The following is a 26,114-nucleotide window of genomic DNA, read 5'->3' on the forward strand; positions in this document are numbered from 1 at the left end:
CTCTCTCTGTCTCGCCTTGTTGCTCGTAATGCCCTCCTGCCATGCTGCTGACAAAGACCGACCCTCGTTACAACAGCTACACATTTGACCTTCACAAGGCCGTACCATTCCATAGCATGTCTACAGAAGACCGGGTAAAATACTGGGACCCAGACGGTGTGCATTTCACCGAGGCTGGCTACGACTTGATTGGAGAAAAGGTGGCCGAGGGGCTGATCAAGATCCTGCACTTGGAGGAAGCACAGTCTACAGAAATCAGCTCCATCGTGTCGGACGAGAGACAGAGGAAACTGATTGAGGAATTGATTTTCGAGGAGGAAAGAGGCAACCCCAGACTCTTGAGCCAGGGGTGGATAATTGTGCGAAAGCGTGATCTTGATTGAGTTATGCCGTTTCCCCCGTCCTGCACATGCCTTGCCGCTTGGATAAATATCATGGATTGCAACCCACTTTGAACCCCCTTTGAATGTAATCATGCGATGCAATATTTTTGTGTCGAAAAGAGCTTCTACATGGATAGACTGCACTCGATGAAAGAAATCTAGTGGGATATTGCTTTTACTCAAACTATGCAGCGAACTTACTCTTCAGGAACATGATCAATGCAGCTTTGAATATAAATACATCAAAGAATGAGATTAACACGAGAGCCTTTGGCAAGATTTGAACTACTCGTTGCCAAGGTTATCCCAAACACGATGAGTGAGAGGAAAGAAATGAGAGAGAAAGCGAAAAGATAAAAGACTCTGGAGAGGAACAAAGGACAAAAAGCAAAAATTGAAATCGGTGTCTCGTAACCCCATGTGGAAAATACAATAAACAGATGGTGAAACTTTTGCCAGGCCAACTTACCCTAGAATTCAACACTCAGCCACTGAAGAAGCTTTTGCTGTTGGTCGACAAACGCTTATTGCAATACATCCATCTACCTTCATTCCTCTGCCTCGTGGCTGCGTATGAATAGGTCTTTTATTCAGCCATTCATTCAGCCCAGCAAGGGATTACTTGATTCATTCGTCCAGTTTGATCATCTGTGACTAATGATATTATGGAAGCCTCTACTGCGGCCATCCATTATACTCTATCTATGCCACCATGTACACCGTAAACGCCGTGCAAATCATCATTCATTACCGCGGAACCACTGCGGTTTACACTACCAGGTTTGCAAGAACAAACTCTGGAAATTGTGTCTGCAAGGTATTCGTAATATTTTCAACCTCTTCGGCCAAACCTTGTACGTTGGAGTCCCACCGCCGCATCTCCTTGCCTACCGTCACTTCAGCCCTACCACTGCCCTTCTCGCCCGATGCCTCTCCGCCCTCGAACCAGATAATCTCGTCAATCTGATCAATCCTGGCCACCAGTCTTCCCTGCTCGATCATCTTGGCCGTGGTGTCCTCTGCCTTTTCCGGATCGAGACCGAGTAGCACACCCAGTGCCTCAAAGCCAATGTTGCTGTAGAGGCGCGAAATGCCCAGCAAATTGTGTTCAACCACGGCCTTTGCGAGGACTGTGGATCCATCCGACGTGGTGGCGAGTTGATGAGGAGACAGACTCTGGGCAAACTTGTCAACCTCGTCCCGGGAGAGTAGGCGGTCAAAGAACATCTTTTCGAGAATGCCAAACTCCTCCAGGTTGGCAGCGCGCTCGTCCTTGAACAGTCTTCCAAGCGCACGGCTTCGCATTGGACCAGCCGGTGCCAGAATGGCGCACTTGATAGCCATGCTCAGGGTGAGCAGACGCTCGTCTTCGGAGACGGCCGTCGAGAAGCTGATTTCATGGTACGCCTGACTTGCCGACAAGAATGAACGCTTGGCATCTTGAATGCGAGCCTGCGAAAGCTTGAAGTGTAGATTCAAGGCGGGATCGCTGACTGTGTAGATGATGTTCTTGAGCTTGTTGAGGTAGGTCTCTGCAGTGGTGGTGTCGTCGACTTCGAGGTAGTTGCGCACGATGCGTATCCAAATCTTGGCGCGGTCTTCATTGGTCACCTTGCGCTGAGCGCTGTCGAGAGGAATCTCGGCCAAGATTTTTGCAGCCTCCAGGTTGTCCTCATTATGTTCGTGTCCATCCGCAATCAAAAACCTAATATCGGCGGCTTGATCGTGGAAGGTGGATTGCTGGTTTGCGAGCAATTCGAGCATGTATTTGCCGATTTCGATGGACAGGTTGGCGTTGTTGAAGTCCTTTAAAACAGTGGTGAAGTCGGAGACTAGCTGCCGGAGCGCCACGATACTGATAGAGCCGCCGAATAAGGCATCGACTATGGCTCTGAGGTCAACCGAGATGGACGAGGGTGACGATATGCTCTTGACGCTCTTGATGAGGGATTCAAAGGCAGCTGCTTGATCGGGCGAGGACTGCGCCGTGGCTATGGCGTCGGCTACAGGCTTTGAAGCCATGCTGAATGAATGTACGGCGTGAACGTTGCTTACGAGGCTGTCGGTTTTCCGGGGGGTTATGGTTGAAAATATGACAGTCTGATGTGTCTGGTCCGTTCGAGTTCACGTTGTTTGGGCAGGTCCGTTTGCAAATCGAGGTCGAGGTTCAGAGGTGTAATCAATCAGTGAGAGCTTGCTTGCCTGCACCTGCTCTGGTTGCACACCTGTTTTTGGCCCGAATGCGGGGGAGCTCTTTCCCAGGTGGGAACCCTTTGCCTGAGACGTACGCTGCTGGCTTTCGTTTTGGCTGGCTGCCTGGCTTTTTGAGCCTCCTCTTAGCGGCTCCGTGCTGCCAGGGTTGTTTTATGCTTAGCGCCTGGATAATTCCCTTGGCCTTTGCGGGGTGCATGTGATTGAATATAAATGCTCCACCTGCGGGCTGCAATCTGTGCAAAGACAATGACTCTGAACTGCACCCATCAAGAAGATTTATCTCCTTCTTCTTATGATGATATGAGTATTTACTCATCAGTCAAGTTTACTAATCATTCCTCTCTTCTGCTAACTCCCTCGGAGGTGCGGGCGGCCGAATATGCTCAATGTTAGACGCATGCCAATAGATCTACTCTATAGATATACTCTGATACCCTCCTTATCCTGCTGCCGTGCCTGACCCTTTTGTCCTACCACACTTTTCTTTCTTTTTTCTTTGCTTCTCTCCATGCAAGTCTTACACACAATGCCGCGAATTCATCCCTGCGTCAAATATATGATTTACTGTTGAAAATGGACTTGTATACTACAACTAGAACCCACCTGTAACAGAATCACGCCAAGCTCAAGAACATCCCCCCTGGGTTGCGTATGTTGATAGGGCAAAATGGAAAGGACGTCATTGCTACCCTATAAACAAACCATACAGGAGCTCTTGGAGAGAGACACTGACCATTAATGTATCGCGTACATAGAAATTCAAGTATACCTAGATGGCCCCGGCAAAAGTTTCACGCCGCTTTCTAGAGTGATGAGAGCAAAGACAAGGAGAAGACAAGCTGAAAAGAATAGAACGAAAACAAACCAAAGTCACCAGAAACAAGCTTGAGCCCTGTCAAACGCGGTATGCCTAACTCGCAGGAACCTGCAGTGGTACGCAATCAGCAGCCGACTAATCAAGGCACACATGGTTGCATGAAACTCTATTGGCTACCTCTAATGTCGGATATTTTTCGTGGCCAAACAAAATTCACAAAACGCTGCATGAGAAGAATGCTGGATCAATTTCATATTCAATTTTGACTCCCAAGCCATGAATGCTTTAAAAGGTTCAAATATGCCCATGTGTAGAATGCTAAGCTATGCTGGTTCCCGTGAAAACGCCCATACGCCATGCCTTCCCAATGCGTTTTGAGGCCTACCAATGACCCAATATCAAGGATCCAGAACCAATGCATTATAAAATAAAAAGAAACAGGTTAAAAAAAAAGTGTGGGTTTCGCGCCATCCCCAGCTCATCTAAAAAGTCGGAGGCCGTTGTCGCATTGCATTATGCGCCAGAGCTTGTCAGGGCTTGGTGGATCCGAGGCCTCTGATTTCACAAGTCGTTTGCCATAGACGTCCTAAGCCGCTGGTCCAGGTGTGGTAGAAATTGGCTGAATTGTTGCTGTACGCGAGAGCTCTTCAGTGCCCGCCTTGTTTGCATCCTCAGGGTGCGAGGCCAGGTCGGACACGTTCCTGTAAGGGGAGCCTACACGCGCAGGGCGATTTCCCTTCAATGTCGACTTCCGTGTCGGACTAGCCTTCTCGCTGCTTGGCCGGGAACTCTTGATTGTTTGGAGTTTTGGTCGGCGGGCTGCTCGCGTCGATTGACGGTCCGAGATTGGGCTACCGCGGTAGAACTCTTCATCATCAGATGAGTCGATGTCGGGTGTCACGGGTGTTCTGACGCGACTGCGCCGCTTCTGTTTCATGAGCTCGTCTGATAAATCAGAAGACTCCAACGAGAGACTTCTACTCCGTGCGCTTCGCTGGCTGAGCGCGCCCCGACTCGAGGATGTATTTCGCCTCTGGTTCGAAATCGTACGAGATGCGAGTATCAGTTCGATCTCTGTGGGCAACTCTCCACTCCGCAGCTTGGCATCAATCATTTTCTCCTGAACCTGTCTGCCCAAGGGCGGACCATTGCTAGCAACTGTTCGCCTGCTTGCTTGACTGGCGCTCCTGCTGACGGGTACCTTGCCTTCCATAACCTTGGCGGATGGTGGAGGCTGTAGCATCCACTTGGCAGCATTCTTGTTCTTCGGGCGCTGACTAACAATCGGAGGGTGATAGTCATTCACTGGAGGGTGTCTTGCTGGAGCGTAGAAATCTACCCTGTCCGCATCAGTGACTTCTTTGGGTTCCTTGGCCAGAGCTTCCAAGGCATCCAGCATGCGGCCGGCCGACGTTCCAGCGTGTTTAATAGCGTCCATGAGCCTATGGCCAGCCTGGGAGAACTCCCCTCTTCCCCAAAGTTCCTCATCCTCACGCTGATATCTCTTCTTGTTCCAGTCATCTGACCATGTTTTCGATAACGTAGAGTCGGTATCTTCTGGTACAACAGTCGGACTGCTGCCAATATGGGTCATACCAACGGCTATGCTGCTATCTGTCGTGCTTCGACTGTCCCGTCCGGCGCTGTTCAGGGCCCTCTGGCTAGTGTTCTTGCTGGTTTGTGTAGACTTTTTGCTGGGCAAGCTGGGGCCCATCATAATTTCTTCATTCCAGTATGGATTCGTGTTGAAAGGATCCGGCTGCTGGTACAGATGCGGGTTTTCTGCCTGTATTCTTTGCTTCTCCTCCCGGTCCTTGATCGCCTGCTTCTTGGACTGGCGATGCTCCCTTGCTTGTGCACATGGTGTGCAAGCGCATATGTAGAAGATGGCAGACTGAACGGCCACCAGAAAAGACATGGTGAAATTGGGTATGCGAGCTCAGGATGGTCGACTTGAGGGTTGCCCAATGGCCCGACGAGACACCTTACTGAGTCGATAACCAATCTGTTCCAGTTTGTATTGTGCGAGGCATACGGAATCAATTGCTCAGCCCTTTAGGAAACGTTACAATTCGAGGCGGCGAAGTAGAGGACCGCTTGCCAAACAATCGAGTTTCGTTGTATGTGGCCCAAAGTCAAGAATGGCGGTTCGACTGCAAGCTAAAATGGTGTGATCGTATCTATAAGTCGCTTGCTCGTATTGAGGGGAAATGGGTAGCGGTCCAGCCAGCCAGTGGTCTCGTGGGAAAGGAATGAAGAAGTCGCAGGATTGTTATGAAATCCAAAATAGCACCAGGCAACGCACAATCGACGATCAATGTAGGACGAATGCAGGTGGGAAACGTCAAGCCAACAATAAGGTTCGGCGGAAGGAGAGAGAAAAAAAATTGGGCAGCGTCTTTCTTCGAGAGTCGGATCGAAAGGAGAGGAGGGCGAGAAGCAGTTTGATTTCCAAATTGGTTAACAAGGTGGGCGCCAGGGATGCACAATCAATCGTCTTAGTGTAAAGCCAGTGTGGTGCTACCAATCGGACACGGAGTGCCAATCTAAGGAGAAACGGCTTTCTCGGCAAGCTGGTGCGTGTGTAATGGTAATGTGTGTAGTGTAGTGCAGTGCTGAGTGTGTTAAAAGAGCGTCGCCCGACGACGATATGGGGGACGAGAGCTGGGAGTTCCTAACAAAGGGAAATGGAGAATGAGAAGCAGAGGTGGGGAAACAATGGGACAGCTAATGCAAGTAAATTGAGACAGTCGGTTCCGTATTGAGGATCCGGCCCTTGATGGCGGGATAGTGAAGACGCCGCGCAAGTCCGCAGGCCCGCTTGCTCAGCTGGGGTTGGTTGTTGCAGCAGGGCAGGCAGTCGTAAGATGTACTGCTAAGGTAGTATTGGCAGCAGGTGATGTGCTCTTGAGTGGTTGTTTGTTTAACAAAAAAGGTGTGTAGAGAAAAGATGACTTGATGGTCAGAAGAAGGAATGAGGAAGCGTGGCGATGTAAAAAAGAGTGTCTGTGTGTTTGTGTGATTAAGGTTGTCCGTTGTGTGTGTGTGTGTGTGTGTGTGTGTGTGTGTGTGTGAAACGGGTGACGGAAAGAAGAGGATCAGATGCCTGGGCGGCGATCATCTGTTTGCTGCGTGCTGGTGCGTGGGCGTTGGTGTGTTCCTCCAAAAGCAGGCAAATGCAATGTAGGTACAGTAATGTTGGAGATCAAATCGGGACTAGCTATGCGGCATGCGCGCGTTGCATGTTCTATTATGCATATGGGCTGATTTAATGCCAGAAAAAGGTGCGCAGCTGCCCTTTTCTGTCTCTGTTTCTAGCAAGCCGCCGCAGCAATTGATAAGAAGAAACTCAATTGCAAAGAGGGACAGATGGAATGGGAACCGTCTCAGACTCGGCAATGGTTGGTAATAGCAGCCAGTTGTGGTTGGGGGGATGGATATCCTAATCGAAGAGGGGCAACCAAATGCATGGAGCTTTGGCTCCTACTGCAGCTCATATGCAGGTCGCAGATGCATTTGAACCTCTGCCACGGGAATTTCCAAACAGAGGAAAGGGACGAAAAAAGGGGACCGGGACCCCCCATTTTCAAAAAAGCAAGACCAACCACCAAGAAGCCCAAGACCACACCCAATCTTGCATTCGAATCTCTTTGCGCCATGTAGGTACGAGGTGCACATTTCAATTTTCGCAGGGTCTCAACAGTCAGGGCCTGTCCGACGTCCATCTACGGGTTAGTATGTGGCTGCTCCCATGTTCCTTTCCCATTAAACCTGCCAGAGATAAAGAAAACGGATCCGTTTGGTCAGGGGTTTCAGGTCCCGATTCACTCTATTAATGAATGCGATCCGCCTTTTACTATGTATTGGCAAAACCAGCCAATTGCCCCTCAGCTAAGCCTCCGCCAGACGGACGCCAAGAGCCCCGCCATTTTCGAGGAAATCTCCATGGCCCCTTTGGCCCCGGCGCTGCCTTGAACTTACTTCAGGGATTTGAAAACGGCGGACTATCCTGGGCACCGTCACATTATTCCCCGCTGGGAATTGCGTGGGCAGATCCCAAGTTCAAAAAGAAAAGATCAGTCCGTCATCATTGCCAATTCTCGCCCATAGTTTGGTGCGTCTTCTACTAATAGCAAGACCGTTCTCTTTTCCCGTTTGCCCAATTTCTTCTAGAAACTCGCTCGAAGGTTAACGGGTAATGATAGATGGTTCTAGTCAAGCGGAAGAGGCGCAAAGGTTTCATCGACTGTTGCTTGGTTTTGCGACTCTACGGTGTCAGCCGGACGCTGAATTCCCACAATCTCCCACCTGGTTGTCATTTTGACATCATGACGATCACACGCCCATCTCCGCTGCACCCCGTGTAAACTCTGCAGTGATCAGCGAATGACTATAAAGAAGGGGACTGGGCAGGCTGGGAGTCCGCTGTTTGCTCACACCGACAACTGCACAAGAAAGGAGACCAGATTCAAAATCGGTGGCTGATTGAAACTCTGTCTAAGCAATGACCCAAAGGTTGGACGAGATGAGTGTCTCGTGATCTGGCTACGATTATATGATTGATCTCTCTAGTTAAATTGTTCATACTCTGTACAATGCTCGCCAAGGGTCAGCTGACCAATAATTTTACCTCTAGCCAGGAAGGCTATTTCTTCATGACACCCGCCCGGTCCGCCGATCTTTACTGCGCGTTGGAAGGCTATCTTGGCCTGTCTGTGGCCCAGCGCCTGCTTTGGCGGCCAGGACAACTAACGGCAGAGAATAGAGCAGCCTAGGATCTCCCGAGCTGGAAATGCTGTCATATCTTCAAAAGCCGGGAGCATTTGATCGATCTCAAATTGCGAACCGCATTGGCTATACCGCACAATACATGAAACAGTTAATCACCTATAAGTCTGGCCTCACCTAGGTCATCTCGTGTTGAGTTCACTTGCTGACACCAATTATTTAAAGAAAAAAAGAAGTGTTGTACATAATAAGTATTTACTCCGCCATCGGCCCAAATACAGCCCTCGGCTTTGGTTGCTGACATACAGTGCTCGACCACAAGCAGACGACCTTTGGTGGACGATTCGAATATCGGATTTTTGTAAAGCCGGCCAATCATTACTTGCCTGATGTCTGCTGTTCGAGGCTCTGCGACGATACTAAGTATCATTATCGCCATCCGCTTGTGGTGGATACCTGAGTCAGCTGAGCACCGTCTGACATGTGGAAGCAAAAAAAAAATCATAAGGGCTCCGACGGCCCTGCCGGTCGGTCTCTTCTCTTCAGATAACAATACTGATAAGCATATTGCTTTGCAAGCCCGAAGTTGCCGACAAGGCTGATGGTGATGGTTACCCTCTTTTCTTCATCATCTCAAAGTAAGTATACATATGGCCCTCGGGCCCTGGTGATTCGAGGTGGGCCATTTCCCCGTGGGCTCAAGAGACGGTCAGTTCCTCGAAAGACCCGCTCTCTGAGAAAAAACTGGATCGCCTCAGCTTCACGATAACGACCATGAGTAGTGAAGCCCCCCAGACCGGCCACATTCTTCCTAATTCTAGAGATCTGATTGAACCGCTATTGTGGGCTGGCGGCTTGTTACCGAGCCGAGGCTATTGCCACATGCCAGTGCGCTGACATCGCATTGTCATGGTCATGATTTTTTTTCTTCTTCCTTTTTTCTTTGTCCGCTTATTGAATTTGCACTTTTTTTTTCTCTTCCAGATATTTATACTGCGCACTCTAGAGATCGTCCAATTCATCTTATATGTTTCTGCCGTAATCGATACCCCATTTCCTTTTTTCAGATTCTCTCAGTATGCCATCAAGTAATCCACCAGCGCCGTCTTCGGCCCAACTCGAAGAGGTGAAAGATGCCGTGCGCGCGCTGCTTCACCAGCCAGAGTACGACGATGGCTCTGCTGGCCCAGTCCTCGTACGCCTCGCATGGCACTCTGCTGGCACATACGATGCCGCCTCCAAGACGGGTGGCTCCAACGGCGCCGGCATGAGATACGAGAAGGAGGGCGGCGACCCGGCCAATGCCGGCCTCGCCCACGCCCGGGCCTTTTTGGAGCCCGTCAAGGAAAAGTTCCCCTGGATCACGTACGCAGATCTCTGGTGTCTGGCCGCCGTCGTGGCCGTCAAGGAGATGGGCGGGCCCGAGGTCCAGTGGCAGGGCGGCCGAACCGACTTTACCGACGACAGCAAGGTGCCGCCGCGGGGTCGGCTGCCCGACGCCGCCCAGGGTTCCGACCACCTGCGGCACATCTTTTACCGCATGGGCTTCAACGACCAGGAGATCGTGGCCCTGTCGGGCGCACACAACCTCGGCCGCTGCCACGGCGACCGCTCCGGCTTTGAGGGCAAGTGGGTAAACCAGCCCACCCGCTTCTCGAATCAGTACTACCGACTGCTGCTGCAAAACGACTGGAAGAAGAAGAAGCTGGCCAATGGCCTCGAGCAATTCGTCTACGTGGACGAGGAGATTGAGCTCGAGGAGGGCGAGGAGCCCGAGGAGCTCATGATGCTGCCGACCGACATGTCGCTCCTGTCGGACGCGGCGTTCCGGCCGTGGGTGGAGCGCTACGCCAAGGACAAGGACCTCTTTTTCGCCCACTTTGCCGCCGTCTTTGGCAAGCTTTTGGAGCTGGGCCTTGTGCGCGACGCTAGCGGCAACATTGTCAATGAGGAGAATGTCGAGGGCGGATACCAGAGCGCCCCCAAGAAGAGCGACACGGCCGACACGCCCCGCGACCAGGGCAAGGGCCAGATTGGCCACGAGGCGGCTCCTCTACAGAAGGAAAACGAGAAGTTCCAGAAGAGAAAGGACGGTGCAAGGCTATGATGAAATAATCAAGACCCGGCAGAAAGAGAGCGCCGAGAAACTAGAGTGGTACATGATGTGCCTAACAGAGGCGCGTATAGACTTATGGAAGTAGAGATCAAAGACGAGGCTCTAGAGATAGAATAGATTATACAGGCCAGACGGCTGGATACCAGGATTAAGACCACTTGAGAGACAAGTGGGTTGATCTATATATATATAAGACGTGGTACAAAGCACCTTGAATACACCAATTGCAGTACAATAGTTGGACAGCATGAACTTGATCGCCACAAAGTCTGAATTGGGTATGTTCTTTCAAGATCAAAGCGCAATCGTAGGTCGATGCTTATCCTTGGAACGGAAGCTTTCAATCTCCACAAATTAAGACAAGAGTGATCGAAAGGTTATGATCAGTATACCACGATTATGCAAATATTTTTCAGAAGCAGTTTGGCGGCAATGTCAGGCTTGAATTTACGCTATTCAGCTATGTACAGATCAAGAGAATCCAGCGTCATCCCACTTGAATAGAAATCCCGCACCTGCTGCCGCCCATTGTCAAAAGGTTTCCGTCCACCCGTCCGCAGTAGAAACACTCGAGCCCGTGTTCCATTCTGGGGACCCCTGGGCCTACAGATATGACATTTTTATCGAGCCGAGGGCCTTTGAGGCAGCCGTTGGCCGCCGAAGCGGATGACTGCCTACAGAGAGACGCGACCAGCCCGGCCCCGGACTTTTCGAAGGTCTTTTTCACACATCATGCTCTCACCCTGCATCTCCTAAGATTCTCCGACTCGCAGAGAAGGTGGACGCTTGTCGTAATGAGGGTTGGATTCTCCTGGGCCGAGTCCCAGACGCTGGCTCCGGAGCATAGTCGCTTCTCTGCCGTAGCTCACGGACGCACCAAGTAGTCGGTTGTTGTCTGTTGATGCGTCCGATCCAGCAGGACAGCGCTAACTATCGCGCTTATCTCCTTCAGAAAGAACCCAAGCATGATGGCGGCCACCTAGATTGCAGGAGGGTATTCCTACACCTAGGTGATCTGACAGCTCAATCTCAAAAAACTCTGAGCAGCCGTCACACTGCTCAGCATTACCAATCAATTATGCCCTCGATGGCGCAACCTCCACGTATCCCGTGGCAGGGGTTGGATTTCAATTGACACAGAACGACGCGATTTCCCGCCCCTTGGCATCGAACTTGGGCCATGGGCGCGGAAAATCCGTCGCCTTCCATCTGGCTGAAGTCTTTACCTTCAGCCATGTAGGAACAACTCGATAGATGCTGTGTACAAATTTCAGAGACCAGAACGATGAACTCCGACGGCGTGTGGGCAGTTTAAGGTCTTGCCCAGGACGAATGCAACCCGTCAAAGACTAGTTTTCTATCAAGGAGTGAGTGGACGAAACAAATAAATCAGCCGCGGACTTCCGACTTACTTGGTACCATGCCTAAACCTGTGAAGCTCCCAATGCCCGCAACTCCTTCTATGCCAGATGTTTGCGCGCGCGCTTCCACACATGAAAGAGATATCTCTGCCTTGCTCATGCAAATTGTCATTCATGGACCTCATTTTTGCTTCTCTTGCAAATTGTCCGGCGACACTCATTTTTGCCCTGTTCCTGCAAGATTTTCCTCAGTGCTGTCTATGATTCTTGAATACCAAAACGCCTAGGGTTCATGCACCTGAAAGCAACAAATTAGCATGAGACTCACAAGGAGGTGACCATATCATTGCATACCATCTGCGGCGATCGCGCGCCGTCTCCTCGAGCCGTGTCCATCGCGGGAATCTAATTCTCATGCAAATCATGCATATCATTCATGCTGGCGACGTGGGGGCTTCGTCGCATCCAGCAACTCGTAAGCATTTCCATATCGTCATGCTCAGATCGTGATGTCGGGAAAGGGCTGTATTCCACGACTTCCTGGGCAGTTTAACGTCATACCGAGGACGCCAAAGGGCAACCGCTGTGCTGCCACCAAGAGGGCAGTTTAATGTCCATACCCAGGACCCAGAAGGCAGTTTATTGTCCATACCCAGGACCCAAAAGGCAGTTTACTCGTCATGCCCAGGACGAAGGGGGAAATTTGGAAGTTGAACAGATTCCATGGATTTGGTAGTCCGGATTGATCAGGGACAATGACGACAACGGGCTCACGAACATGGCAGCCGTAATCTCAATAATGATATTGTGCACGAAACACACGGAATGACCTTTGTGCTAACCCGGTACATTGAAGATGAAATGACAAACACAAGGCAAACGAAAGCCGTGATATATGAAAGAGACGTTTGAAACACCTTACCACACCTACTTGTACAATCTGCAAATATATCACGGACAGATCATTGTGGAATTGCGCCAAAGAGCGCTTGTGCCTAGCATGGCAACTTGGAAAGTCATGGTCATCTCTTTGTGTTTGGCACAGAAGAAATATGTGTAGAAGGAAGAAAGGTACCGATTTACCATGTGATAAGGCGGGCATCATTTTAGGTTACTCTGGGGAAGGGAGATGATGTCCACGGGTTCGAGTGGAGTTGGGCGGACCGTTAGTTCTTCCGACTCAGCAATCAAGGCCCGCCCAGGCCACTCCAGCTTCCGCCCAGCAGGTACCTACCTAGGAAAGCCTGATGTCGGGCCGCCTCTCGATCCAGCCTCAGAGAAGCAGGTACAGCCACTTTTGAGTGACCTAAAATTTCCAGGGCTGACAGCATTCAAATGCTAAAAAGTGAGGATATACACGTTACATACATGATTAAGATAGGTATGAATGTCATGCGCCTTTGGCACGCTGGTATTGAGCAGGTTCAACGCCCTAGCCACAGCACGCAGATCAATTGTCGCGCATGAGATTGTGCATTGTGACTTGCTCTCCTTTTTGAGAGGAGGGGAGGGATTTGGGAGGCTCAGAAAAAATAAAATAAAAATAAAAACTAATAAAATCATCACCAAACTACTGATTAAGAACGTCTACAAAGTGCGGTACTGTTTTACTTCGCACCACTGCACAACAAATTAATAAGGATATAATTTCTGAAAACAGCTTGATTGCAACTTGGCCTAAATCCCATTGTGCTGCAAAGTAATGCGCATTACTCGGCACTTCAGACTGTATACTAATTTGCACATGGTAGATATAAAACGGCAACAGCCCAAGTTTAATTCACCACCCATGAGAATTCGAGTACGCACGCATAAGGTGTTTGTGAAGAGTCATGTCTTGATCGCATGTCGGTGCTCATTGACTCATCTTCCTAGTATTGCTCATTATGGTCGCGGCATCGGGAGCAGGGTGTATTATTCCTTGTCATACACGGCACCACGTCACCAAGATTGACAATATCCATTTGGCGATATGGTGGGTGACCATAGTACGGAATAGTACTATGGTGTACGCACGAATACATACTAGCAATAAATGCAATGCCGAGGGCTGAACTTGGAAGCAGTGAGAAGTGCGTGCAGCCACGCTTAAATGCGGACCATAAACCTTATGGGGTCGAAATAATAGTCGACCATATATTAGATTGACATAGATTGGTCGCGGTTGAGAAAACTGGGGCAATGTCAATTTTCAACCTTGAATTGGACTTTACACTGCAGCTGATTCGTTGAAAGAGTGTTCAAGCGAGACTGGTTGCAACGCTCGAATAGGGAATTGGCAAAAAAAAAAAGTTGTATGAACCGTTTCTAAATGTTTACTACAAGGGTCCGTCCCATCACCATACGCTCGCGGCGAGCAAGTTTGGCAATTGCCGTGGGTTTGTGTTCCGCAGCATCGGCGATGGCCAGCTTGGATGATGATCTGCATCGATGCCACCAATTTATTCTGCGTGGAATTATTGATCGTGATCCGCTTCGCCAGATTTGTTGTGTTGTTGACTCTTTCCGAGCTCCGATAATGGTCCGAGACTGGTCAGAGAGCCCTGAAGCTGGATAGATCTGGGGTATCCCGTCTTACATCATTGGGCTCGAGCTGCAAATTTTTGCGGCGGGAGAACCAATGGCACGCAGCCAAAGCCCATGCACATACAAATGCTCCCTGCTTTGTCTAGTAGGAAGACATCTTAATTTCTATTGGGAGCGAGGCGTGGGAAAACTGTTTTGCGGTGACAATGGGAAAATTCTTCGCGGAACCAGCATATGAGATCCCCGTGACCGGTCCTAGATCGCAGGGGAACCAACTGTGCTATCTGCACGCCAAACCACTTTTCAGCTTAGCGCACAGCACCTTGGCGGGCCAATTCTAAGAATTTTTTTTTTCTTGAGCTTGTCAATTGTCCCTCATTGTTATCTTATCGCTGCCCACTGAGAAAAAGAGCTACTACTAGAACTAGGGACCGGGGCGGTAGAGTCACGAACTCCCGGCATCCTTGAGAGACCGACCTTTTCCTCTTAACCCTCGACCTCGACCAACTTTCTCTTCTGCCCCTTCAGATAGCTTTCAATTGACCTTAGCTAGGGGTGCAATTTCGAGATCAGGTCTCTCGAGAGGTCCTTCAGTCCACACCTTGGAGACCATAGCTCTTGTCACAGCTCCCCTCCAAGGTAGCAGCTATGGCTTTCTCCACAAAGTTCGCCCAGCGAGCTCCGGCTGCTGTCCTCCGCCATGGTCGTCGTCTCCCGACCGCGCTGCCTCGCCGACAGCTGACCAGCTCGCCTTCTCCCGCTTACACCAAGCTGGTCTCTGCCACTCGCGCTGAGCAATGGAACCAGAGGAGGAACTTCACAGCCTCGGCAGCCTGTGCTGCTGTCTCCCAAGAGGCCCCCAACCCAAAGGCATACATTGAGAGCGGTGTCATAAAACCCAAGGAGATTGTCGATGTCAAGAAGGTCCTCGTCATCGGTAGTGGTGGTCTTGCCATTGGTCAAGCCGGAGAGTTCGACTATTCTGGTTGGTTGCCCCCTCGACTATACCCGCGCCTGCGCAAAGTAAACAATTGCTCCCAATTGGCGGTTAACTACGAGTCATGAGAGTTCCTGAATGTTAACCTAGCTCTTGTAAAGGTTCCCAAGCTCTCAAGGCCTTGAAGGAGGCTGGTGTCGCTTCGGTGCTCATCAACCCCAACATTGCCACTATCCAGACTGCCCACGTCCTCGCCGATGAGGTCTACTACCTCCCCGTTACCCCCGAATACGTCTCATACGTTATCGAGCGGGAACGTCCAGATGGAGTCTTCCTGTCTTTTGGTGGTCAGACTGCGCTGAACCTGGGTGTGCAGATGCAGCGCATGGGTTTGTTTGAGCGATATGGCGTCAAGGTGCTGGGTACCAGTGTTCACACTCTGGAGCTCAGTGAAGACAGAGATCTCTTCGCCAAGGCTTTGAACGAGATCAACATCCCCATTGCCCACTCCATTGCTGTCAACACTGTTGATGAGGCGCTTGATGCTGCTGACAAGGTCGGCTACCCCATTATCGTCCGAGCCGCCTATGCCCTGGGTGGTCTCGGTTCTGGTTTCGCCAACAACCGTGAGGAGCTCCGCAACATGGCCGCTCGCTCTCTGACCCTCTCTCCTCAAATTTTGGTTGAAAAGTCGCTCAAGGGCTGGAAAGAACTCGAATATGAGGTCGTTCGTGACGCCAACGACAACTGTATCACCGTGTGCAACATGGAGAACTTTGATCCCCTTGGTACCCACACTGGTGACTCTATTGTCGTTGCCCCCAGTCAGACCCTGAGCGACGAGGAGTACCACATGCTCCGATCCGCCGCTATCAAGATTGTTCGCCACCTTGGAGTTGTTGGAGAGTGTAACGTTCAATACGCTCTGCAGCCCGATGGCCTTGACTACCGTGTTATCGAGGTCAACGCCCGTCTTTCTCGATCCTCCGCACTGGCCTCCAAGGCTACTGGTTACCCTCTCGCTTACACTGCTGCCAAGATCGGTCTTGGTCACACTCTGCCCGAGCTCCCGAACGCCGTTACCCGCACTACCACCGCCAACTTTGAGCCGTCTCTCGACTACATCGTCACAAAGATGCCCCGATGGGATCTCGCCAAGTTCCAGCATGTTAAGCGCGACATTGGCAGTGCCATGAAGTCTGTTGGTGAGGTCATGGCCATTGGCCGAACCTTTGAGGAGTCCTTCCAGAAGGCCATTCGACAGGTCGACCCCAACTTCCTCGGTTTCCAGGGTGACAAGTTCGACAACCTTGACGATGTCCTTGCTAACCCTACTGATCGACGATGGTTGGCTGTTGGCCAGGCTATGCTCCACGAGGGCTACACAGTTGACCGGGTCCACGAGCTGAGCAAGATCGACAAGTGGTTCTTGTACAAGCTCGAGAACCTTGTCAAGTGTGTCCGCGAGATGGAAGCCGTTGGCAGCCTGGAGAACCTGAAGCGTGACCTGGTACTCAAGGCCAAGAAGCTCGGTTTCTCTGACAAGCAGATTGCCAACGCCGTCAAGAGCAAGGAGACTGCTGTTCGCGCTCTCCGTCAAAGCATGGGTATCCGACCGTGGGTCAAGAAGATTGACACTCTGGCTGCCGAGTTCCCTGCTGATACCAACTATCTCTACACTACCTACAACGCTAGCTCTCACGATGTCACCTTTGAGGACCAGGGTACTCTCGTCCTGGGAAGCGGTGTCTACAGAATCGGTAGCTCTGTCGAGTTTGACTGGTGCGGTGTCTCGACCAGTCTTGCTCTTCGCGATCTCAAGAAGAAGACTGTCATGATCAACGTATGTACTCCTTCGTCACAAATTTGTACACCAAGACCTTGCTAACTTTTTCATAGTACAACCCGTGAGTAGAATTCTTGAACTGTTTATGTGCTGTGGCCCGAACGACCCACGTTGGTCCTAGTAGCACGGAGGATATCATAATCAACCGAGGCGAACAAGAATGCTGACTTGATACGTTAATTAGGGAGACAATGAGTACTGACTTCGACTATGCCGACAAGCTGTACTTTGAGGAACTCAGCTACGAGCGTGTCATGGATATTTACGAGCTCGAGAATGCCTCTGGTGTTGTCGTTTCCGTGGGTGGTCAGCTTCCGCAGAACAGTAAGTCCTCAAACCTTGCACTCTTGCCAGGAGAAGAAAAACAGCTGACATACTTGACTCAAGTTGCCCTCCGTCTTCAGGCAGAGGGTGGTGCCAACGTTCTCGGTACCAACCCTGAGGATATTGACAAGGCCGAGGACCGACAGAAGTTCTCTGAGATCCTCGACAGCATTGGCGTCGACCAGCCCGCTTGGAAGGAGCTTACCTCTGTCGCTGACGCTGAGAAGTTTGCCCAGGAGGTCAGCTACCCTGTGCTCGTCCGCCCCAGTTACGTCCTGTCTGGTGCCGCCATGACTGTCATCCGCAGCCAGGAAGACCTGAAGGAGAAGCTTGAGGCCGCCAGCAACGTCTCTCCCGACCACCCTGTTGTCATCACCAAGTTCATCGAGGGTGCCCAGGAAATCGATGTCGACGGTGTCGCCTCGAACGGAGAACTCCTCGTTCACGCTGTTAGTGAGCACGTTGAGCAGGCTGGTGTCCACTCTGGTGATGCCACTCTGGTTCTGCCCCCAGTTAACCAGGACGAGCGTACCCTGGAGCGCCTCAAGGAGATTGCTCGCAAGGTGGCCAAGGCTTGGAAGATCACTGGACCCTTCAACATGCAGATCATCAAGGCCGAGAACCCCGAGGGTGGCGAGCCTCAGTTGAAGGTCATTGAGTGCAACCTGCGCGCTTCCCGATCGTTCCCCTTCGTCAGCAAGGTCTTGGGTACCAACTTCATTGATGTTGCCACCAAGGCTCTGGTTGGCCAGGACGTCCCCGAACCCGTTGATCTTATGGCCAAGAAGCGTGACTACCTCGCTGTCAAGGTTCCTCAGTTCTCCTGGACCCGTCTTGCTGGTGCCGACCCCTTCCTCGGTGTCGAGATGGCCAGTACTGGAGAGATGGCTTGCTTCGGTAAGGACCTGATTGAGGCCTACTGGACTTCGCTGCAGTCGTCCATGAACTTCCGTGTCCCTGAGCCTGGTGAGGGTATCCTCTTTGGTGGAGAGATCTCTAAGGACTGGTTGACCAAGGTTGCCGACTACATTTCCCCCCTTGGCTACAAGTTTTATGCCGCCGACAACCACGTCAAGGAGTTCCTCGAGTCGAGCACCAAGGACAAGGTCAGTGTCGAGGTTATCGAGTTCCCCAAGGAGGATAAGCGTGCCCTCCGTGAGGTCTTTGAGAAGTACAACATCCGTGGTGTGTTCAACCTGGCCATGTCCAGGGCCAGGACAGTCACCGACGTTGACTACGTCATGCGCCGAAACGCTGTCGACTTTGGCGTTCCGCTATTCATGGAGCCCCAGACGGCCATGCTCTTTGCTCAGTGCATGAGCGAGAAGCTGCCTCGCAAGGAGGGTATCCCCTCTGAAGTCCGCCGATGGTCCGACTTTGTTGGCAACAAGGCATTGTAAATAAGTCATTTGAGGTAATGAAAATCTTGGGATCGGGTTCTAGAGAGAAGGAAGAGAAAAAGAAAGCCTGTTCCTTCACCATATTAAATATCCGTACCATTCCATGACCGCGAGGTACTCGGGTCGGTCTGGCAGGCGTTCGATTAACGGTTTGCGAGTTTGCGTGGTGGGCAATATTTGGGTCTGAGATTTATACTGAATATAAAGCGAATTTAAATATATACTCTACTCTACTGTGTTTTGAAATGCAAGGAAACGTGGTTCTCGTTACAGGGAACGGGGACTACCCAGGTCTTGGCTGTGCTACGCCTTCGTACATTTGCTGTACGACAAGAATCCAGAAACGGTCTCTTATTTGTGCCTATTTTGGTGTAGGAGAGTCGACGAGGCTGGCAAGGGCATCATATGTTTTCGAATGTGCAAATTGATTGAGAAGATCGTATTACTTTCATTCAGCTTCCTAGCCAGACTGTGTTGTAAGAACGCAACAAGGTTAGATTCCAAAGCAATAGAACAGGCGCGAAGGGTCAATTCATGCAGTGCAGCACCTGCGTCCAAAGCGAAGTCTTGAAATGAGGCACATCGACAGGAAGACGGGGAGACTGTCCTCGGCCAAGGATGAGGGGTGTTGCTCTTTGGGTGGATATCCAATAGATGGATGCTCTTGCGGTCATTCTTGTATCAGTTAGTCAAGAATTACGCGTGCTTCTGGGGCAATACCTTTCTACCAGGCCAACCATTCAAGACTGTCACATCTGACGTGTCGTACTACAGTAAAAAAATATTCAGGCAACAACTTTCAAAAACCGTCTGAGTACTGTTGAGGGTCTGTGGGAGAAATGCTTTGCAGAATACTCGATGTCAGCTACGAATTACCGGAATTTCCTATGTTCTAGCGATCAAGCGAATGGTAATCATACCATCCTCGCCATCGATACCGACCAATTCCCGAGTATACCATCCTTTGGATTACAAACCTCCGCCTGTAAGCTTTCCCATGCATCTTTCGTAAACCAGCTATCATGGGCCCAACCACGCTACACAGGGCTTACGAATCTGTGACGGACAATTACAGTGCCACATACTTGCAGACGCACAACCGACGGAGCTGTGCCACAAGAATGCACGACTTATAATTGGTTCAGCGATGCTAGAGCACAGACCAAATCGCCAACAGCAAAAGGCGCTACCTTGAATGGAGGATCGCATTTCTGTTGGTTGGCGATATCATTATAATTATACCACTGCAATCCCAGATTTCCAAGATCCATTTCTTCCCCCTAAGTGTTCCTTCTCTTGGACTTCAAGCGCTTACCAATCACGAATCATCAACCACCATGAGCGCGCCAAAGATCTTTTTCGGGGCCGGTCTCTTCAACAAGAATCACGGCTACAACTCTGCCGATGACATCAAGCCATGGCTGGAACCACTCTTGGAGAGCAAGGACATAATCAGCGGAATCGACAGCGCCGTTGCCTATCAAGAATGCGAGGAGTGGCTTGGTCAGATCAAGTTGGGATCGCAATACGGCTTCTCCATTGACACTAAACTCTCTGGTGGTGGTCATCCTGCCCTGGTCGCAACCAAGGAGAATGTCATTGCTCAGGCCAAAGAGAGCTTGAGCAAGATTGGAATTGAGCAGGTGAGTATCATACGGATGAATGGCCTTGATACTGTTTTTCCATTCTCAATCGCATTGACTTCTGAGCCCATCCACCAACAATGCAACGCATTGAGGCGACTCCTTTCCTTCTTCAAAGCTACCGGACCTGCCGGACCGGATGGTCGGATGGTCGGGTGGTGTCATAATCACACAATAGGCGACTGATGTTTTTTTTTTTTAATATCTAGTTTGGAATTCTTTACTTGCATGCCCCGGACGCACGTGTCCCTGTCGAAGAGATGCTCTCTGGGTTTGATGCGCTTTACAAGGAGGGCGTTTTCAAGCACTTTGGACTCGCCAACCACAGCGCTGCGCAGATCGAGGAAATCGTAAAGGCTTGCAAAGCAAACAACTTTGTACTCCCATCGTTCTTTCAAGGCAGCTATAACCCCATTGCCCGCTTGCCTGAAGATGAATTACTCCCCGTTCTGCGGAAACACAACATCACTTTTGTAGCCTACAGCCCCATGGCCGGCAGCTTCCTTGCAAAGCCCGCGCAATCATTCCGCGATGATCCGGAATCCTTCCAGGGACGCTGGAATAAAGAGAGTTTCCTCGGCAAGATCCACCACTTTCTCTACAGCAGGCCTCTGACTCTGCAAACCCTGGATAAGTGGCACGAGATTGCCGAGGCCGAGGGCATCTCGGGCGCAGAAATGGCCTACCGCTGGGTGGCCTACCACTCTGCTCTCACCAAGGACGACGGCATGGTCATTGGGGCAACGACAATAGAGCAGTGGAAGAGCAACCTTGAGGGGATACAAAAAGGCCCTCTCAGCCCTCACGCGGCGGCCAAGATTGATGCTCTGTGGACCCCTGAACTGAAAGCTGGTAGCTTCCTGGACCACTTTCAGACAATCCAAGCGCTGACAATTTCTCCCATGTAATTTGTTCAATCAGACCCACGGGTTTCTGGGGAAAGGTGACATGACGAGGGTACATGGCGCTCCACAAGAAGTAGCGTAAAAGGGAGGAGCCGAAGCGACATGTTATCAGGTTTGCATACCAGTTGGAATATATTATTATATAATGAAGATGCAAAATTGCCTGGATTCGTATCTTTATGGTTGGGTGCAACCAAACCTCCACTACTACTTGGACAAAAAATATCTTGATTGGCTGCGTGAATGTATAAAAGCTTTATGGAGCCACTAGAGGGGAGAGTTCTAGGGAGGGAAGCTCGAGGCGAGGACACTATAGCCCGTTCAGGTTCACTATTGGCCCGAGCTTGTCTATAGTGCAGCCTGGGTGTTGAGAGGGAGATTTCTAGATAAAAAGAACATGATACAACGCAAGTTGAATTTGCACTCTAATCTTTCAAATACGTCGATTGCTTTGTCTGTCTATTCAAACACATTTTGTTCCAACTTCCTCCTTCTTGGCACGGATTCATCCCCCGACAGCCTTCCAACCATGGCGACTTCCGGGTGCAATCCCACGCATTTAAACCTGGTCGAGGCTACTATTCGTGAGCTTCAATATGCTCTCGAGATTGGAGCCATCACGAGTGTGGAGTTGGTGTCACTCTATCTCCATCGTATTGGAAAATTCGACTGCCAAGGCCCCAGGCTCAACTCTGTCTGCGTTCTGAACCCAAACGTATTTGACGAAGCGCAAAGGTCCGATGACTACCGTGCTTCGGGCAAACCACCTAGAGCTCTTGAAGGCATCCCCTTTACCGTCAAGGACAGCTTCATGGTCAAGGGTATGACTGTAGCCGCTGGATCTCCAGCATTCCGCGACTTGGTCTCCTCAGAAGACGCTGCCATTGTCACCTTTCTGCGAGATGCCGGCGCCATCGTGCTAGGAAAGACCAACATGCCGGCCATGGCCGACGGCGGCAGCCAGCGCGGACTCTACGGGAGGGCAGAGAGCCCGTACAACCAGACATATTCAACCACGGCGTGCGCGTCTGGCTCTTCCAACGGCTGCGGCACCTCGACGGCGGCGAGTCTGGCCGCTTTTGGGTTTGCGGGCGAGACGGTCTCCTCAGGCCGATCTCCTGCCTCCAATAACGCCCTGGTCGGTTATTCGCCTTCGCGCGGCGTCATACCCAACCGTGGACAATGGCCACTCTACCCGACTTGCGACGTTATTGTCCCCCATACACGGTCCATGCGTGACCTTTTCGATGTGCTCAACGTTATTGTGTCGGACGACGTGCAGTCAGCACGAGGTATCGACTTTTGGAGAAACAATCCAGTTGTGTCGATCCCTAAATCATCAGATACCCGCCCAGCAGACTATAGCGGCCTGGAGGATGCCAATGCGCTTTCTGGGAAACGCATCGGAGTGCCACGATGCTTCCTTGGGCACGCCGACGCAAAGCCATCTCATTTCATACACGAAGATGTCCTCGCACTCTGGCGAGAGGCCAAGGCCGCCCTCGAAGCACTCGGCGCCACGGTGGTGGAAACGGAATTCCCTCTGCTTGAGCAGTACGCCAAACAGGATTTCCCCGGTCAAGGCTGTAACGTTCCTGGGATGACCGAGGCGTGGGTCGGCATCGAGCGCTGTCAGATGATTGCCACCGCCTGGGACGACTTTTTAAGAAATAATCAAAGTCCCCAGTATCCCAATCTAGCGGCTGCCAACCCCGACGAAATTCACCCGCACATTGCCCCCATGGATGACGCGTCCCGCTTTTCCGAGGTACAGAATCAAGTCAGATACTCCGATATGATCAAAGCAGTGAGAGACCGGAAGGAAAAGACGCTGTACAGCTTTGCCGGCATGGACGAGGCGCTCCCAGCTTTAGAGAACATGCGAAAGAAGACCCTTGAATTATGGATGGATGCACAAGACATTGATCTCCTGGCCTTTCCAACCAATGGAGACGTTGCGTACGCCGATGCCGATGAGTCTTTCCAGTCCATGCAGCATGCTCTACAAGATGGCATCAAGTATTCCAACGGCGGCCGGGCGCTCAAGCATCTGGGCGTGCCCTGCATCACTCTCCCCATGGGTTTGATGGCGAGCAAGCAAATGCCCTTAGGCATCACGTTTGCCACAAAGGCTTATGCCGACAATGATTTGCTGCGGTACGCCTACGCCTATGAGACCATTTCAAGAAAGCGAACCGCTCCGCTGCTGGCGCCAGCCCTTTCTACAGACTTGATACTTTTGCATCAAAACTTGTTTGTTATGGCCAAAGAAAAGCCCATCATGGATGTAACCTCTGCGACGTGGGAGAAGACACAGACTACTGAATTCGAGGTCCGGAAAGTTTCAATAGAGTGTATGTTGTACTCGTCGGCGCCAGCTGAGGAAGTTTGCTCTTTTAGGGTATTCGTCAACGGAGATGAACACGGTAACCCCATCAGGAGAGACGGGGATCGCTGGAAATGGAATGCTCAGCTATCGCGACCTAGAGTGTTTGAAAGATATCCGACCATCGCAAAAGTACCCAAGGATCATTTTCTCGTAGTGTTGGTTTCGAAATTGGAAAGCGGGAGGGCTGCTGGGTCCATGGTATTGATAGATTGACTTGGCAGGTTAGATCAAAAGGACACGTATACCCAATTCATCCATTACCTGATGACAATATAGACGATTCGCATCGCCCATACTCCAACATTTCTTGAGTACCTCGAGTACCGCTGTACTATTACCTAGCCTACCCGAGGTTCGCACCATGCTTGTCAACACGTCATCAAAAACAGGTTGCGTTTCCTCATCTGCCATACTTCCGAGCACACAAATGGCCCACATCAGGCCATTGAACGAACTGGTCTTGGGACCGCTGCGAAGGGCAACGGCCCCCTTCCTAACTGTGTCTTTGATTTCTGGGAGGGCTGGCTGAGGCCCCGACACTATGGTATGCAGCAGCACCAAAGCAGCGAGAGTAAAGACTAGTGAGACCCAGTTGACCTGGGATTCCAAAGTTGCCTATTGGCGAAAGCCCAAGATTGTTAGCATGGAAGAAATAATGAAAGAAGCGATGAATATGGAGGCAAGAGGCACGGCATACCTCGGTGGTCTCCCCCAAGGTACCAAGACCTTGCTCGAGACAGACTTCAATTTCGCGGCTTCTGTCTACCAGTTCCCGGACACTTAGTGTTCCACGCTGCGTCCTGTCTCTTTTCCAACATTGGAGTTCAGCCAGGTTTCCAATTGAGAGCAGGACCCAATTGCAGCAGCCCATGACTTCTGCCGTTTGTAGCTCTTGAACATCAAGCCAGGAACGATGGGGCAAATGAGGAATCGTTTCCGCTGAGATGCACGCAAGAATGTCAAACCATAATACGTGACCTAAAAGAAACTCGAGACCAGTACGGAGCTCCTGGTTCTCCGTATCTGAACCATCAAAACTCATAATTTCAGCAGGGGTTTTACCACCAAATATGGAAGTAATGCCGGCAAGGTGAGGCTGCCAGCTATGCCGTCCACCTTTCACCACCTAGTAGAGATTGAATTAGAAGTCGTTGATGTTTATAGTGGTGAGGAGGGACAAACCTCGAAACTGATCAGGAACAATCCGCATGCAAGAAATTCAATCAGACTAGTCTTGTTTTCCAGCAATTTCGTGCCCCCCTCACGTTGACAGAAATCGCAGAGGCGCTGCAATGCTCTCGAGTGATGGTTAAGTACCCGCTGATTCTGCCACTACGCTTCGTCTCCATCATCATTGTCGTGATTCCTAGCACGGCGGTGGAGAGAAGCCAAGCTCATGGCAGCATCATAAAAAGGACCCCTCCTCATCAACAGCCACAGAATCCATCCGCGCTGACCCAATCTGAATTGAGATGAAGAATATGGAAATTGCCATGGGAACACGTGATCTAGGTAATACATGACGAGACCAGCTTCCTGAGCAGACAAGTCACCCGAGCCCTTTGCATCAGCCCGATTGTCGGTCTGCTCGAGTGCACTCCGTTGGCCATGTATTGGACTGCCCGTGTCGCACGGTGAAACGTCGTTGGACTCATGGTCAGTGGATTTTGGGGTGTAGATCTGAGACGAAGAAGCTGGCACCACTGGAGCCGTGTCTCTAGATTGGGGATTCCTCGCTTTTCGAGCCTCGTTCTGCCGTGTCCTGACTTGCCGAAAGTTGCTTTTGACGGCCGCCTTGATGCGGGACCGTTCTTGGGCCTCGGCAACGCCACCATCCATCCAGCTGGGTTTTGGTCCATACCCATGGCACTGAATGTTCCTGTCACTACATTCGTGGCACCGAGGCGTTTCCCGGTCACACTTGCGATGCCGCACCTGGCAGGTCCAGCAGCCACTGGGGACTAGCGTCATTTTCGAATCTCGAATGGATGGGCCAAGACAGTACAAAGCTGTCACTTTCGTATGGGCGGATGCATCTAGGGGTCTAGTTGTGTACCATCATCGAAGCATTTTGCAGTGGAAACGATGAAATGATACGCGTGCGGTCAGATGAGGATTAGACCGAACCGACCACATTTAGCTGGATAATTCTGGGAAGGAAGGCCGAAGCGAGGTGCTGTGGGACTAGGAAAGTGGGCCAACTACTAACCTAACCTTAGGTATTTATGTATTCAGCGGCGATAGAGGTCAAGGTCAGGCACCCGTAGCTATCGGCCACCTCAATCATAAGCCGCAATGTTACTTCCTTGCACCATTGAACGCGTTGTTCCATTTCCATTTACGCAACTCTAGCGTGTGGCTTTGATAAGGAAAATATAAGCTTTTGAAAATGACGAATTCCTCACTTGTCAGGACTGACACGCGTATATATCTCCACACTAGCCTGAGCTTGGTATGGAGCTCCTACTTTTGTGATATGGCTTGGCGGTATGTCGCGATAAAGACACATGAATGATTAGGTCATG

The 26,114-nt window shown here is 50.9% G+C and overlaps 8 protein-coding genes across 8 annotated transcripts in view; 5 read left to right on the top strand and 3 right to left on the bottom strand.

The window, feature by feature from the left end:
- PFICI_00547 (uncharacterized protein) overlaps positions 1 to 383 on the top strand; it is a gene marked incomplete at both ends in the record, with an annotated part of 1,105 nt that extends 722 nt beyond the window's left edge. The window contains one exon of the mRNA XM_007829128.1: positions 77 to 383. Within this exon, the coding sequence (XP_007827319.1) occupies positions 77 to 383 (307 nt within the window). The remainder of the gene's footprint in view (positions 1 to 76) is intronic.
- A 768-nt stretch (positions 384 to 1,151) lies between these two features.
- Positions 1,152 to 2,405, bottom strand: PFICI_00548 (COP9 signalosome complex subunit 4; the record flags this gene model as incomplete). The annotated part of the gene is made up of 1 exon (XM_007829129.1): positions 1,152 to 2,405. The coding sequence occupies one exon, from the start codon at positions 2,403 to 2,405 to the stop codon at positions 1,152 to 1,154; it is 1,254 nt and encodes a 417-aa protein (XP_007827320.1).
- A 1,595-nt stretch (positions 2,406 to 4,000) lies between these two features.
- Positions 4,001 to 5,332, bottom strand: PFICI_00549 (uncharacterized protein; the record flags this gene model as incomplete). The annotated part of the gene is made up of 1 exon (XM_007829130.1): positions 4,001 to 5,332. The coding sequence occupies one exon, from the start codon at positions 5,330 to 5,332 to the stop codon at positions 4,001 to 4,003; it is 1,332 nt and encodes a 443-aa protein (XP_007827321.1).
- A 3,888-nt stretch (positions 5,333 to 9,220) lies between these two features.
- On the top strand, positions 9,221 to 10,249 carry PFICI_00550 (heme-binding peroxidase; the record flags this gene model as incomplete). The annotated part of the gene is made up of 1 exon (XM_007829131.1): positions 9,221 to 10,249. The coding sequence occupies one exon, from the start codon at positions 9,221 to 9,223 to the stop codon at positions 10,247 to 10,249; it is 1,029 nt and encodes a 342-aa protein (XP_007827322.1).
- A 4,544-nt stretch (positions 10,250 to 14,793) lies between these two features.
- Positions 14,794 to 18,652, top strand: PFICI_00551 (Carbamoyl-phosphate synthase arginine-specific large chain; the record flags this gene model as incomplete). The annotated part of the gene is made up of 4 exons (XM_007829132.1): positions 14,794 to 15,130; positions 15,244 to 16,939; positions 17,113 to 17,252; positions 17,316 to 18,652. The coding sequence occupies 4 exons, from the start codon at positions 14,794 to 14,796 to the stop codon at positions 18,650 to 18,652; spliced, it is 3,510 nt and encodes a 1,169-aa protein (XP_007827323.1).
- Positions 18,653 to 19,989: 1,337 nt separating this feature from the next.
- PFICI_00552 (uncharacterized protein) lies at positions 19,990 to 21,203 on the top strand (the record flags this gene model as incomplete). The annotated part of the gene is made up of 2 exons (XM_007829133.1): positions 19,990 to 20,295; positions 20,505 to 21,203. 2 exons carry the CDS (start codon positions 19,990 to 19,992, stop codon positions 21,201 to 21,203), a joined length of 1,005 nt encoding a protein of 334 aa, XP_007827324.1.
- Positions 21,204 to 21,729: 526 nt separating this feature from the next.
- On the top strand, positions 21,730 to 23,802 carry PFICI_00553 (uncharacterized protein; the record flags this gene model as incomplete). The annotated part of the gene is made up of 1 exon (XM_007829134.1): positions 21,730 to 23,802. The coding sequence occupies one exon, from the start codon at positions 21,730 to 21,732 to the stop codon at positions 23,800 to 23,802; it is 2,073 nt and encodes a 690-aa protein (XP_007827325.1).
- A 44-nt stretch (positions 23,803 to 23,846) lies between these two features.
- On the bottom strand, positions 23,847 to 25,560 carry PFICI_00554 (uncharacterized protein; the record flags this gene model as incomplete). The annotated part of the gene is made up of 5 exons (XM_007829135.1): positions 23,847 to 23,884; positions 23,937 to 24,204; positions 24,287 to 24,715; positions 24,772 to 24,886; positions 24,926 to 25,560. The coding sequence occupies 5 exons, from the start codon at positions 25,558 to 25,560 to the stop codon at positions 23,847 to 23,849; spliced, it is 1,485 nt and encodes a 494-aa protein (XP_007827326.1).
- Positions 25,561 to 26,114: the final 554 nt, after the last annotated feature.

This window comes from Pestalotiopsis fici (assembly GCF_000516985.1).
Source record: "Pestalotiopsis fici W106-1 unplaced genomic scaffold PFICI_Scf_1, whole genome shotgun sequence".
In the NCBI taxonomy this organism is placed as follows: Eukaryota; Fungi; Ascomycota; class Sordariomycetes; order Amphisphaeriales; family Sporocadaceae; genus Pestalotiopsis; species Pestalotiopsis fici.